The sequence below is a fragment of the Notechis scutatus genome, chromosome 13 (assembly GCF_049901735.1).
Source record: "Notechis scutatus isolate UNSWTSFEM ecotype Mainland chromosome 13, rNotScu1.2, whole genome shotgun sequence".
Classification (NCBI taxonomy): domain Eukaryota; kingdom Metazoa; phylum Chordata; class Lepidosauria; order Squamata; family Elapidae; genus Notechis; species Notechis scutatus.
Genome location: NC_142021.1, coordinates 10,290,084 through 10,305,984, shown reverse-complemented (window position 1 = coordinate 10,305,984; position 15,901 = coordinate 10,290,084). Strand labels below are relative to the sequence as shown.

At 43.6% G+C, this 15,901-nt stretch overlaps 1 protein-coding gene across 1 annotated transcript in view; it reads right to left on the bottom strand.

Moving 5' to 3' along the window:
- The window catches only part of LOC113425108 (transmembrane protein 132D-like), a 238,981-nt gene that overhangs the window by 149,474 nt on the left and 73,606 nt on the right, over positions 1-15,901 (bottom strand). The window contains exon 3 of the mRNA XM_026687092.2: positions 1,665-1,805. Coding sequence (XP_026542877.2) covers positions 1,665-1,805 — 141 coding nt within the window. The remainder of the gene's footprint in view (positions 1-1,664; positions 1,806-15,901) is intronic.

The following is a 15,901-nucleotide window of genomic DNA, read 5'->3' as shown; positions in this document are numbered from 1 at the left end:
TGAAAATACCAATAGCGCTTAGACTTATATACCGCTTCACAGTGTTTTACAGCCCTCTGTAAGCAGTTTACAGAGTCAGCCTATCACCCCCCAACAATAAAAGGATGGAAGGCTGAGTCAACCTTGACCCTGGTGAGGATCAAACTGCTGGCAGTTTAACCACTGCATTCTAACCACTGCATACTAGGGGAGGAAAGAAGGGAGGGAGGGAGGGAGGAAAAAGAAGAGGAATAGCAAAAGCACTACCACTTAGACTTATACACCAGTTCACGGTGCTTTCCAGCCTTCTCTAAGCGGTCTACAGAATTAGCCTCTTGCCCCCAACAATTTGAGTCCTCATTTTACTGACCTCAAAAGGACAGAAGGCTGAGTCAACCTTGAGCCAGTGAGGATCAAACTGCTGGCAGTCTGCAGAGTTAGTCTGAAATACTGCATTGTAACCACTATGCCACCACGGCTCTTATAATATCACATGTTCTCCGTGTTTTAAGGGAAGGAGGAATCAAGGATCACACAACAAATCTATAGATAGTCCTCAACTTACAACTATTCATTTAGTGACCAAAGATACAATAACACTAAAAAAAATGACTTACGACCATTTTTCACACTTACAACTGTCATAGCAACCCCATGGTCATGTGATCAAAATTCGGACGCCTTGGCAACTGACTCATATTTATGATGGTTGTAGCATCCTGGGGTCAGGCGATCCCCTTCTGCAACCTTCTGGCAAGCAGATTCAACTGAACAACTGCAGCGATTCACTTAGCAAGGGTGGTAAGACAGGTCGTAAAATGGTGTAAAATCCCCCCAAACAACTGTCCCAGCCACAGAAATTTGGGGCTCCATTCTGGTCATAAGTCAAGGACTACCTGTATTTCCAGGGAAGGCGGTCGTGGGAAATCATCCTTCCCAGGAAGAATATATAGATGATCTCAGCTATTGTGATGACCCGGGCCATGGCACGAAGGCAACACAGCCAGCGAACAGATATGAGTCTCTTTATTTGATCCAATTTTGCTACCAATGTTCCAGTTACTCTCCAGCCTGGAGAAAAACTCTCCCATGAACCTGCAACAGCCTCTGGCTGCAGATACTCCAGTCCAAATGCTGTAAGCAGAATAATTGCAAACAATCACTCCAGCAGGGCAAGGTAATGAGTCCAATAATTCCAGCAAGGCAAGATAAGCACACAGAAGCATGGCAATAATTCACACAGACAGGAGGAATGCCAGGAATGCAGGCCACAACTCTTAACACTGGATGAATTCAGTGTTTGTTCCCGACAAACGCCCCTCCCAACTGCCTCTCCTTTAAACTCCATCCCCCCCCCGGTGTGCCTTGTGGAGGGAATCGAGGCCCTTTCCTTCCTCGTAAGCCATGCAACCCACATTGCTCTCTCCTCCATTCCTCCCTGCGTGGCCTAGGATGAAGAGGTGGGTGGGTCTGGGTCTTCCTCTGAACTCCCTCTCCCTTGTTCTACCTCACCCCTGCTCTGCCCAGCCTGACTTTGCTCTTCCCCAGTTTCCTCCACAGTCAATGGAGTGCACACTTCCACTGTCCGCTGTTCATCTTCCCCCTCACACTCAGACTCCGAAGGGGGCGTGACAGCTAGCATCCTTCTGAAAATGGTTTCCTCTGAAATCAAAATCAAGGCCTACCTTTTTCCGGCTGTTTTTCTCTGGCAAAATATCACTGCCGGGGAATTCTTCCCAAAATAATCCACGCTCTTTTGGACTTCCCAAATGTAGGGGTTGCTGGCTCGGATGCTGAAGATTTTCACCCCTCTCTTCACCTTTACCCTGGGAGAAAGAAGAGATCGTATTAACAAAGCGAAAGGAAATGGCTTTTTTTTCCAATTACTCCATCAAATCGTTCATTGTGCGTCCTCATTACTGGCCCTTTCAGAAACACGGCTGCCTCTCCAGACAGACAATTGGCAATATGGAAAAAAAAAAGGAGAATATAATAAAAGCCAGATTACCTGCGCTGGACCTTATATGCCGTTCACTGGGTCTTAAACATTCCCTTGTTTCTTTGCCTGGCGCAGAAAAACAGAAGATAGGAGATACACCCAGGAGGCTATCAAAGATACTTTTCTGCAACTCCACACCACTGTCGACACTCATTATCTATCTGTCTGACAAAAGAGATAGGGTCTCCACAGGATTTTCCCCTGAGGAGGACGAGAACTGGGGAAAATCTTCTGGTTTTGAGTTGACGCATTTCCTTACTAAAAGAATACAACGTGAAATTCTTTCTTTGTTTCTCGCAGCAGCATCTGTGGCAAGAGATTCTGGAGATGTGGTATGGCCTACAGGTTGTAACAACTAGCCATGGGTACCTCTCAGAGCAAGGCTGAGTACCTTTGGGGATTGGGGGGTTCTTTGGTGCTCTCTGAGCTTGTGGGTTTTTTTTTGCAGATGTTTCATTATCAGTACTACAGGAAGGTGTGGTTGGAGGAGGAGGTGGTGGTGGTGGAGTAGGAGAAGTACAATGAGGTCCTTGGTGCTCTCTGAGCTTGGTGGTTTCCTTGCAGACATTTCATTACCAAACTAGATAACATCATCAGTGATTTCCTTCCTTCCCTCCTTCCCTCCTTCCTTCCTTCCTTCCTTCCTTCCTTCCTTCCTTCCTTCCTTCCTTCTTTCCTTTCCTCCCCTCCATCCACATCCATTTCTTCCTTCCTTCCCTCCCTCCCCATCCAATTCTTCCTTCCTTCCTCCCTCCCCATTCATTCATTTATCTTCCTCCCTCCCCATACATTTCTTCCTCCCTTCCTTTCTCCCTTCCCATCCACTTCTTCCCTCGTCCCTCCCTCCCTCCCTCCCCATCCATTTATCTTTCTTCCTCTCTCCCCATCCATTTATCTTCCTTCCTTCCTTCCTTCCTTCCTTCCTTCCTTCCTTCCTTCCTTCCTTCCTTCCTTCCTTCCTTCCTTCCTTCCTCCCTCCCTCCCTCCCTCCCTCCCTCCCTCCCTCCCAGCTTAGCTGATTTCTTGCAGACATTTTACAACCCAACTATAGACAAGTGGCTTGCCCTGTTGGTGTTGATGGGAGGGTACTTGGTGATTCTTTGATTAGGCTCAAAGAGCACCAAGGATGCCACGTGTCCAAATCAAAATGGCTAGCCAGTTGACCCTTTTCTCAATACCGTTGTAATTCCAAACATTCGCTAAACAAATGGTTATAAGTCAAGAGTATCATTTGCATGAGTATTATTTGTTTGAACTTCTTTTCTGGAGTAAACAACATGGAAAAGCGTTGAGTCATCCCAAAAAGCAAACTCATTGGCAAAACTTATCTCCAGGACCAAGACTCGTCCTAAAACTTAAATCTGTGGCTGTGGGGAAAACTGAAGCTGAACCACCAAGAATCATAGTTTTGTATTAACAATGGAATACTCTACTATTAACAATAGAATACTCTACCTGACTCTGTGGTTTCTTCCCCAAACCCCCAAAACTTTAACCTTAGACTGTCTACTATTGACGTCACCCCTTTCCTAAGAGGTTTGTAGGGGGCGTGCATAAGCGCACCAACGTGCCTACCGTCCCTGTCCTATTGTTTCTTTTTTATTTTTCTTATATGTATCCATTTCATGTACTCATAACTATGTCTATACTTATACCTGTAATCTTATAATCACTTGACAAAATAAAATAAATAAAAATAAATTCTTCCACTAAATACCATGTTTACTGGGGTGCTAAGAAGGCTTCAGACTGTGCCATTAAAAAATGCAAGCTTTTAGTAATCTATTTATTCCCAATGTTTGTTTTAACAGCTACCTGTGGCTTTGTCTCTGTATTTCATAGTTTACAACAGGTTCACACGCAATCACCCAGCCCATCATTACTGCAGGCTGGTAATGGCTGTGAAATTGTCACTTAAGTGTTGTGAAAAGTGGAACAGCTGGGTGGCAAAGACAAAAAGAGTGCAAAGACATCACTAAGGGCCAGTTGTGTTCTCAGTTGAGTTCAGCTGTCTGCTTTTCTTAACCATCAGAGACTCCTGTCTTTTTTTGGGGGGGGGGGGGACGATTTGACTTGACTTTCTTTGAAAAATTATTTCAGAGGGGGAGCAGGTGAGAAGATCAAAGCAGCTGGAGGACATGGGGAAATAGGTTGAAGAACACGCTAAAGTTTTCTCCACTTCATTTCCGTCCAAATCAAAGGCCTTCAATTCTCCCGTTCAAACGGATTCAGAAAGTCAACTAAATGTGAACCGATTATTCGAATCTGTTTGGAAAAACCGATCCTGCTTTGTGAATAAACTGCTTCGGACCTAATTCGGTGAAAGCCCATCAAGCAAAAACAAACAACAACAACAACAAAAAACCAAGCATACTGGCCTGAGGTCAATCCAGACTGTTTCAAACAGATTTAATGAACCATGTCAATCCATCAATTCACTTTGGCCAAATCGGTTTGACACTCCAGATGGGCCCAGTGAATGTAAATTAAATCAGAGCGCCAATGTCACCAGACTCTTTGCTTGTTCTCTAGTCTGCAAATTCCAGCTTTGGAAAAGGCTAAGAGGCTTAACTAACCTCTAGTATCATCTTTTGTATCACCACATTACAAAAGATAGTCTTATCGGCTTTATTCACTGTTGAGACTTTGGAAAAAGTGCAGAGAAGAGCAACAAAGATGATTAGGGAACTGGAGGATAAAATATGATGAACGGTTGCAGGAACTGGGTATGTCTAGTTTAATGAAAAGAAGGGCTAGGGGTGACATGATAGCAGTCTTCCAATATTTGAGGGGCTGCCACAGTGAAGAATGGGTCCACCTATTCTCCAAGCACCAGAAGGCAAGACAAGAAAAAGGATTGAGCTAGCTAAAAGAGATAACATTTGCTGTGAAGGATAAACTCACACAGATTGTCAAAATTCAACCCTGGGCATGTTGAAAAGCTATGGCTTTCTATGAAAAAGCAGGATGTCAATCATAGAATAGGAGACTGGAAATGAACAAATGAATCTCAGCTGTGGGATGGACTTATCTTGATTTTGATTTCCAAACTCTTCTTCAGATAATCTTATCGGCTTTATTCATTGTACGTCGAAATGGAAAACAACTCTAAGTCCCTGATTCTCCTAGCAGATTCAGTATTAGTTTGCAAGAAAGTGGCCCAGCAAAACATAAGCTATTTAAAACTGTATAATGTACCTTCAAATTCTTATTATGGTCTATGGTTTTTCCAGTCCTGAGAGACAGAAACCTGTTATCAATATGCATCACCATGAAAACAGATTAAAATTAAATCAATCTGCTTACTTTATAGGTTTGCAAGGCAGTTCCCTCTCCCTTCAAATCTAGCATGTCCTTCATCTAATTAACATTTCAGGAGGAGGTGGGAGAGAGGAGGAATCATAATGTGCTCGTGTATCCTCACTTGGTGAGGGATAATAAAAAAAAAACAAAAATCCCAGGAGGCTTTCTAATTAAATTTAATTCGTGAAAGGCCACCAGCCCAGTGCAAACTTACAGAGATGAATTTTGCGTGCTGGCGTTGAACAAAGCAGAGAGCTCAACAATAGCCTAGGAAGTCCAGCCAAAATGATCCCACGGCTGGCAAAAGAGTGGAACCTGGGCACCATGTACCCTGAAAGAATTGCTAGGAAAGCACTGTTTGATTGAAACCATTGAGTCGACAGACTTTTGAAATTCCATCCATCTGGAGGTTTAATGGAATTGCCATTGAATGTGAGAGAAGAGCAGGCAGAACTGGGAGGGGGAGTCAAACAAGTCATCAGCCTAGAATCGTTACGTTGCCACAAACAGTCCAAATCCAACTCCTCCTGAATTCCATTGACCCTTACCTGGTGCCAATTTAGTGTTGAACTGTAATTGGCTAGGTTCTTGTGTGTAGGCATGAACAATGAATATTCTGAACTGCCACTTAACGTATGGTCCTGATTCTTTGCGTCTGACGCCAAATTTTCAAATCGAATATACAATGATATACCACATTTTCCCATCTATAAGATGCCCCCATGTATAAATGCCGTGTTTCATGTAGAGTAAGTAAACCCACTACAAGCCATCACTGTGCAGAAGCCATCTTACAGCTGATGTGTGGCAACTGGCTGTGCCCTGCGAAGCAGCAGAGGTGGAAAAGCAGGAAATAAGGGTCACTATAGAGCCAGAACAGGTGGGAGGGCCCAGCAGCTAATCATCAGAGCGAACCGGTTCACTCACAGATGATCGTTGGAGTGACCAGTTCAGGCGAACCGGGCTGAACCGGTAGAATACCACCACTGATCATGGTTCAGGTTGCTAACCTGGTTGAAATTCAATCATTCTGATGTCCCTTTCTCTAGGCCTAATTTTGGTAACCATGATTGGCCTGAAATAACAGAATTCAGAACTAAATTTTTCGTTCATAACCCACCAGATCTAATTTCCCCCTTCCACTTTTCCCCCCAATCAAATGTAGAGATCAACAAGATTCACGGGCACATGGCTTAGCCATACAGCGCTTCAGAAAGGATCAGATCATTTGCATTTAAGTCGATCCAGTGATGTGAAAGATGCTCTAACACAAGACGACAGGTGAGAATCCAGACAAGACTTGTGCATGTATATAAAATAAGGGCCTGCAGAATAAAACATATGAACAATGGTTGCAGGAATTGGATATGGCTAGTGTAGTGAAAAGGAGGACTAGGAGTGACATGATAGCAGTGGTTCAATATTTGAAGGGCTGCCACAGAATAGAATAGAGTAGAGTATAGAGTAGAGTAGAGTAGAATAGAGTAGAGTATAGAGTAGAGTAGGAATGGAACAAGAACAGAGCAGAACAGAACGGAGGAGGAGGAGGAAGAAGGAAAGAAGATGAAGAAGGAGAAACAAAAGGAATAGAGTAGAATAGAATAGAATAGAATAGAATAGAATAGAATAGAATAGAATAGAATAGAATAGAATAGAATAGAATAGAATTAGGGATAGGGATAGGGATAGGGATAGGGATAAGAATAGAATAGAATAGAATAGAATAGAATAGAATAGAATAGAATAGAATAGAATAGAATAGAATAGAATAGAATTAGGGATAGGGATAGGGATAGGGATAGGGATAGGGATAGGGATAGGGATAAGAATAGAATAGAATAGAATAGAATAGAATAGAATAGAATAGAATAGAATAGAACAGAACAGAACAGAACAGAATAGAATAGAATAGAATAGAATAGAATAGAATAGAATAGAATAGAATAGAATAGAAGCTGGAAGGGACCTTGGAGGTCTTCTAGTCCAGCCCACTGTTCAAGCAGGAGATCCTATACCATTTCAGACAACTGACTGTCCAGTCTCTTCTTAAAAACCTGCAGCACTGGAGCATTTACAACTTCTGGAGGGAAGTCGTTCCACTGGCTCATTGCCCTCACTGTTAGGGAGTTCCTCCTTAATTCCAAGTTGCTTCTCTCCTTGATTAGTTTCCATCCGTTGTTTCTTGTCCTGCCCTCTGGTGCTTTGGTATATAATTTGACCCCCTCTTCTTTGGGGCAGCTCCAAACTGCAAAGAAGAGAGGGTCACATTATCTTCCAGAACATCAGAAGGCAGGACAAGAAACGATGGATGGAAACTAATCAAGGAGAGAAACAACCTGGAATTCAGGAGAAACTTCCTAACAGTGAGGACAATGAACCAGTGGAACAGACTGCCTCCAGAAGTTGTGGGCGCTTCATGATGGAGGTTTTTAAGAAGAAACTGGACAGCCATTGGTCTGAAATGCATAGGGTCTCCTGCTTGAGCAGGGGGTTGGACTAGAAGACCTTCAATGCCCCTTCAAACTCCGTTCTGCAACTAAAGCATGCGTCTATTTTCCTGCCTCCAGCCCAGCTTTAAGGCCAGATGTTGGCTGCTTGCAATTTTAGCCTGGGTTATTATTAATTGAGCTCCTCCATCTCAGTGACTAGACAGAACAATCGGAGGTCTCTAGCAGTGGGAAGATTCCTACTGTGACTAGGGCTGGTGCCTGCGTTTAATTTGCTGAGCTCCAACACAGATGAGAAGCAAACTGCAACAAGCTTTTTTCCCCCCCATGAAAGAGCCACACACGGAGGTATTTACAGCAGAAAATAAATAGGAGATCAATCCTTTTAGAAGATGGTTTGCTAGTATTGGACCGAGGAGAGGAAGAGAGGTAGGTTTTAAAAGGAGTGTCAGCCAACCATCAAAAACCCAGCAGAGAGAGGTTCATTCTCCTTCAGCAGGAATAAATTCTAATATGCTTCCTATCGGATGCATCATTCTGGCAGCCAATATCAAAAGTATTCTTTAGGATTGGAGGAATGTCATTGAAGAACTTATGGTCTGGTTCTTTTCCTCGCCTTTTTCTCGATCATTGGTTTAGCTATCTTTTTTTTTCTGACAATGAGAGATTTCCCTGGATCTGTGATAGAGATAGAATTCATCTAAGAGAAAAATAAGTGTCATCTTTTTGAAAAGCAGAGGGAAAGAAGACAGACACCTACCATAAATGTGCACGGGCTTCTTAAAATTCCTCCCCTCCCTTTGATTTGAAAGTTGAACACATCCTGGAGCAAGATTGAAATCGTTCATCCAAACCTTCCAGCTGCATTTGGGCAGCCTCGTGCTTGAATATCAACTCTACTTCTGTACACAGCTCTTACTTTGAAGAATTCTGGATGTTGATCAAGAACGTTAAACATCCAGAAAACCTTGGAAGAATTCTGGATGTTGATGAAGGACATTAAACATCCAGAAAACCTTGGAAGAATTCTGGATGTTGATCAAGGATATTAAACACCCAGAAAGCTTTGGAAGAATTCTAGATGTTGATCAAGGATATTAAACACCCAGAAAGCTTTGGAAGAATTCTAGATGTTGATCAAGGACATTAAACATCCAGAAAACCTTGGAAGAATTCTGGATGTTGATCAGGGACATTAAACATCCAGAAAACCTTGGAAGAATTCTGGATGTTGATCAAGGATATTAAACACCCAGAAAGCTTTGGAAGAATTCTAGATGTTGATCAAGGACATTAAACATCCAGAAAACCTTGGAAGAATTCTGGATGTTGATCAAGGATATTAAACACCCAGAAAGCTTTGGAAGAATTCTAGATGTTGATCAAGGATATTAAAACATTCAGAAAGCTTTGGAAGAATTCTGGATATTGATCAAGGACATTAAAGATCCAGGAAGCTTTGGAATAATTCTGGATGTTGATCAAAGATATTAAAACATTCAGAAAGCTTTGGAAGAATTCTAGATGTTGATCAAGGACATTAAACATCCAGAAAACCTTGGAAGAATTCTGGATGTTGATCAAGGACATTAAACATCCAGAAAACCTTGGAAGAATTCTGGATGTTGATCAAGGATATTAAAACATTCAGAAAACCTTGGAATAATTCTGGATGTTGATCAAGGATATTAAACACCCAGAAAGCTTTGGAAGAATTCTAGATGTTGATCAAGGACATTAAACATCCAGAAAGCTTTGGAAGAATTCTGGATATTGATCAAGGACGTTAAACATCCAGAACACACTGGAGAAAATAGAAAATGCTCTTCAAAAATGCTCTTCTTTAATACAAGAGAAACTGGATGTGACTTTACTGGAAATTTCTTTTCAGTTGTGCTTTCCCAAGTGAGAAGCATTTGGCAGCTATGGAGGCAGATTAGTAAATACTTTGCTCCCAACAGAAATTCCACGAGCAAAAAAATTATGAACAGTAATCAGCTCTTTCCACTCCTTTCTCCTGTCCTCTCCACATTTCCAAGGAAGACACTTGGATCAGCGTGTATATTCAGTCAACGTTCAGGAAAATGCTTGGCCCCAAGAACGCTCTTATCCCAGCAGGCTATAAAATATGAAACCAAACAAAACAAAAACCAGGAACAGCCGAGCAGCTGGAGAGCATAACCCAAAACTTTATTTCGCTTGGGGCTGAGATCCAGGAACTTCAGCTAATTTAGTAGTGTGTTCATCTAGAACGTTCTCTTTCTGTTTTTCTAAGCATAGTTAGAAAGCATTTCATACATTTAAAGACAACAACGAGATAACGTAAAACAGGGGGGGGGTCAAACTCAAGGCCTGTGGGCTGGATCCAGCCTATAATAGGGTGCTTAGATCTGGCCCACAAGACTGCCCTGGAAACAGCAAAGGATTGGCCCTTGGTGCCTCTGCCAGTGAAAATGGAGCTCAGGAGGGCCGCTGTTGTGGTTTGCCAGCAGCAGGTGTGGACAGCTGAGGTTTTGGAGAGCGAGGACTCAGGTGAGGGTCCTGCGTGTGATGCAGGGATGGGGCCAGGACCATCAGGGAGCGGAGATCTGCCTTCGGAGATGGTGGAGGCTGGCAGCAGTGAGGAAGAGGCCCCCGAGGAGCCTGTGCCCAGTGCGCGTGCGCGCAGGGCTGCTCGAAGGAAAGAGCAGCTGCAGCAGCACGGGCGATTTGGGAGTCAGGCTGCAAGGTGATGGCCCCTCCCTGAAGAGATAAATGCCAGCTGAGAAACCAGAGTTCTTTGCAGGAAGCAAAGAAGTTTTTTGCACTCAAGCCTTGTGGATGCGCACAGCGTTTGAAAACCACCCATTTTCAGCTCTAGTACTTACCTTCTACTGGAGCCCCAGCGAGTGAAACAGCTGAGCTTGCAAAACAATGGAAATAAAGGACAGACTAGGGCAGGGACGGGGCCAAATGATAGTTGGAACTACCGGTTCGCCTGAACCAGGCCGGACCAGCTGAATCCCACCCCTGGTTGTAGAACACCCAAAACACCCCAACCAGCATCCCCTATTCTGGAAGTTGACGTCCACGCATCTGGTGAGTGTTTACGTCAGGGCAGGCTGCACTGGGTGTGGGAATAAAATAACAGAACTGTTATAGGACCGAAGCACATTTAAAAGATTTCAGAGTGCTCTCAAGAGCTGGCTGCTTCAGCAGTATTAACTATCAATATTTTAAAGACCTCAACACATGCCTCAATTGACATGTTCATCCAAGGATGCAAAGAGAGAGATGTTCCATTTACACAGTCTGCTTCTCGCTGATAGCAAGAGTTTCCTGGGGTTGTCTTAGCCTCCGACAAGTCCTACTTTGTGTTTTCCACACCAGGGCTTCCCCTTGGCAGCTAGGGAGCTTACTGAACTCTGGTGAGAATCAGAGATCGGTAATAGAATAGAAATCCCCAGGAGAAACTAAGAAAAGGGGATATCCCATCAGCCCAGCCAAGTTGGAAGAGCAGTGAAAAATGTTTTCTCTTGCTAACATGGTTGTCTGTTGGACTGTTTCCAACGTGTGGACTCCATGAGGTCTAATTTTGACATTTTCTGCATGGTCAACTTCTTAGTCTTTTCTCATCTTCTTAATTCCCCATCCAAGGGCTAACCAGCTTTGGCCTTGCTTAGCTTCAGAGCCTGGAGAACATCATCCAGATCCTATCACCAGCTGGACTAACTCTGCAATTTTCTACATGGTCTTTTCTCAACTTGGCCTCATCTCATCTTCTTAATTCACCATCCAAGAGCTAACCACTTCTGACCCTGCTTAGCTTCAGAGCCTGGAGAACATCATCCAGAACTTATCACCAGCTGGACTATCTCTGAAATTTTCTACACTGTCTCCACTGGTCTTCTTTTAGGACACTTTCTTTCCCATGGCGCAACAAACCACAACAAAGAAGTGTACCTTGGAACCTGCCCACTTTTCTTTTAAGTGCACTGTTGGATGTATTATCTCCTTGAGCTCCAAACAGGTGCCTAACTCTCCAATGTGTGGAAAGTGCTTCAAGACAATCAATGGATCTGATTATTATTTTTTTAAAAAAAGGAAAGGAACTATAAAGTCTCCATCTTTTCTGAACACTTCAAAGAGATAGGGCCATATTCTACTCCAATTGCAGGGCAATTTCTCCTTGGTGTGCCACCAGCATCTGGATGTACAAATAGTTATTTAGCAGCATTTCAGGGCCACTACAATGCTCCCTAACCCTTTCCCACTATCTTCACTCCTCCTGCCTCCCATGGACACCTGGCGAGGATATAAAAATTTAGCACCCATTCGGCCTGAGTATAAATGCTTCCTCGGAGAACACAATGGAGTTGAGTTCAGCAAAGCATTGGAGCTTATCAGAAGAGGACAATGCCTTTAATGACAGCCATCAAACAGGTCTCCCCCTTCCTTCAGGTCCGGTTCACAAAAGGCTGGGCTAAGATTGTTATTACATTATTATTAGCTTGAAAGCTGGCAAAGGAAAAGAATAAGAAGCTTATGAACCCGGCGTTTTATTGTAGCTCACCCTATGAATACAAGCACAGAAGAAAATTGCCTCTCTCGATGGTGTTTTCAAACATAGGAAACCTGTGGACAAGTGTGGGGTTTTTATTTATTTTTTTAAATGTAAATTGGAGCCTCTATTCATGCTACTTCTAATATATACCCCATATGTGGGTGTGTATACATACACACACATTCCTTTTCACCCAAATAGACAGGGATTCTCACCTCCTTTATCTTCACTATCTTATATTCATAGATGGAATCAAGGAAACCCAGCTTGGGGGGGGGGGAATTGTCTTATGTCTAGCTTAATCATGCAAACGCTACACAATCCGGAATGCAGGAAACGGCTTCATAGCAACGCCCTAAATTAACAGTCAAAGCCAACTCAACAAGGAAGTCAAAGCAGAACCTTCCTCATGAAAAATGGATGGCTAATCTGTGAGATTTTGGTTCTCGACAGGTCAAATTGGGAACATTGAATCCGGTACAAACCGAGTGTCATGCCACCTGTGGAGGAAGATGAGCTGGAACAAGAGCTGATAGAGATTGAGAGGGCAGCTCTGTTGGTCTTGGAGGAACTGGGGAAGGGTAGAGTCAGTCCAGGCAAGTCAGGATTAGAAAGGCTTGCACTCAGGGAGGAGCAGGAGAGACAGAGCTCAGGCAAAGAGCAAGAACCGCCCCCTCCTGATCCGAGAGCATGGAGAGAAGAGAGAAGGCGAGAACAACACAGACTGAGCTGGCTACAAGGGAGGAGAGTGCCCTGCCCCCCTTCACAAGGCACACCTGGGGACTGAGATGTCAGGAGGTGCCAGTGGGAGGAGCATTTGTTGGGAGTAAGCATTGAATCTGTGGAACTGTGTGTGCACTTGCTCATACCTGGAGATTACTGTTTGGCTAACCTGGCTTACTGGACTGCTGGCCTTGGTTATACTTTTTCTCACCTTGCTTACTGGGCTGTTCACAGACAGAGGCTGTTGAATGTGCGTGTGAGAGCTTTGTTCCAGGACTTGTAGTAAACATGGGGATATTTGGGGCCAAAGTTGGAGCAATAAAGGGGAGTTAGACCTGTTCTCTGGCTGTTTTACTTTTGTGCCACACCCTGGCTCATCACACTGAACAAAACATCAGGGTTCAGTGCTTTTCCTTGCCACGTACTCTGTTGTTGTTTTGAAGAACATCTTCATGGCAAAAATCACAAGATTAGAGGATGTCCAAGACGGTGCCCTCAAATGGATCTTTCCAAGTGAAGTGGACCTGTTTCTAGTTAGAGGTCATTGTCTCAATAACAACAGCCAGCTGCTTAAAACTATCAAACAAGCCAAAAACAGACTGTGACTCAGAAGAACCTAGATAAACAACTCTAATCTTAACCTTCATCACACAGACAGTACGTAACTATAGCCCAGCAACAACAGCCAGCCGATCAAACAGTCCAAAATCAGACCTTGACTCAGAAATATCCGAGCAAACAACATTCAGACTAATTTGCATCTCCTAAAAAAGGTTTTTCAAAGACCTGTGTTCCAACAAACAAGCACAACTCAAAACGCACTGAAGACATCTCCTTGAATGGTGATGAAATGTTTGCAACCAAACTGCCAAGCTCGGAGCTCAAACCAACAGACTAGCTAAGAGACCATTTCTGGTAAGGTTAGGACAGCAGCTCTGTACATGTCACAAACCTGTGAGGATTGAACACTTGGCAGTCGGCAGAGTTAGCCTGCAATTCTGCATTCTAACCACTATGCACCATGGAAGGAAGGAAGGAAGGAAGGAAGGAAGGAAGGAAGGAAGGAAGGAAGGAAGGAAGGAAGGAAGAAGGAGGGAGGGAGGGAGGGAGGGAGGGAAGGAAGGAAGGAAGGAAGGAAGGAAGGAAGGAAGGAAGGAAGGAAGGAAGGAAGGAAGGAAGGAAGGGCAACAGCAATAGCACTTAGACTTATATACCACTTCACAGTGCTTTATAACCCTCTCTAAGCAGTTTATAGAGTCAGCATATTGCCCCCAACAATTTCAGTCCTCATTTTACCCACCTTGGAAGGATGGAAGGCTGAGTCAACCAGGATCGAACTCCTCACAGTGGGCAGAATTAGCCTGCAATACTGCATTCTAACCACTGCACCACCATGGCTCTCTATGCAATCATGAATCATGAAATGCAATCAGAATCTTTAGAGTTTAATATATATATATATTAGAAAGCCCTCTTGACCTTGGTAAGTTCATTCAGTCCAGGGTTCCAAATCTTACACTGCTAAATGACATCACTTTTCAAAGGATCAAAACTGAATAAGACCATATCTGACTCGTTCAGCAACACCTCGGTGGAGCCTCGGTGGCGCAGTGGTTAGAGTGTAGTACTGCAAGCTACTCCTACTGCAATTTGGTAGATTGAATCCCACCAGGCTCAAGGTTGACAGTCTTCCATCCTTCCGAGGTGGGTAAAATGAGGACCTAGATTGTGGGGGGCAAGAGGCTGACTCTGTAAAACCACTTAGAGAGGGCTATAAAGCGGTATATAAGTCTAAGTGCTATTGCTATTGCTATCTCAGCTAAAAACCCAACATCAAGGAGAGAAGCAACCTAGAACTATGAAGAAATTTCCTGACAGTTAGATCAATTAACCAGTGGGACAACTTGCCTCCAGAAGTTGTAAATGTTCCAACACTGGAAGTTTTTAAGAAGAGATTGGATGACTATTTGTCAGAAATGGTGTAGGGTTTCCTCTCTGAGCAGGGGGTTGGTCTAGAAGACCTCCAAGGTCCCTTCCAACTCTGTGATTTGATTCTATTCTGTCTCTGGGGTCATTCCGGTTCCTGTGTTTGAAAAAAAAAAAAATCACCCCGAAGGCAATTTTTTTTTCTTCCCTCCAACTCAACTGATCAAAGAACACCCATTGGAAGACACCACTCGGCACAATGATTGCCGTGTTTGTTTAAGGACCGCTACAAAGGACCTACCACTGTCATGCCTTGTGATGCAGATGCCAGGCTCCATGACGGTCGTAAGCCTGGGACGACCTGCAGTTCAGCCAGAATTCCAATGGTTCTTCTAGTGCGAGACCACATCGAAGGAAAGAGACTTTTAATATATGTTGACAGGGCTTTTAAACATTCTTGGTCTCAGCGTTGGCTGCCAAATGGTATTTTTTCCCATTGCCAAGCTGTCAGCCTCGGAAAGCTTCTAATGGCAGCTGCCATCAGAAACTTGCTCTGGCACAAAACCAGTTTGCAAAGAAACAATAATAATGATTGGAAAAAAAAGAGAGAGAGAGAGAAAGAGAGAGAGAGGAGCAACAGACTAGATGTGATGAGACATCGTCTCTCTTTGCTTGGCACGTCTTTCGCACCAAAACAAAAATAAAAAGCTGGGGAACAAAACAAACAAACAACAGAAAAAGCTTTGAGTCTTTGAGGAGCAACAGAGAAGGAATGAAATCAGGGAGAGGAAGAAAAAAGAAAGAACTTGCTGATGGATGCTTCTTCTTGGTTCTTTCTTTTTTTTTTTTCATACTGTCTGCCAGCCTCCTTCTTAAAGAACCAAGAAGATCTGGTCAGTTTCTTGCATGATTCTGACCAGGGCCACTGACCAGATTTTAATTTCCACCAGTCAAAGGGAGAACAGGCCCTCTGAAAGTGAA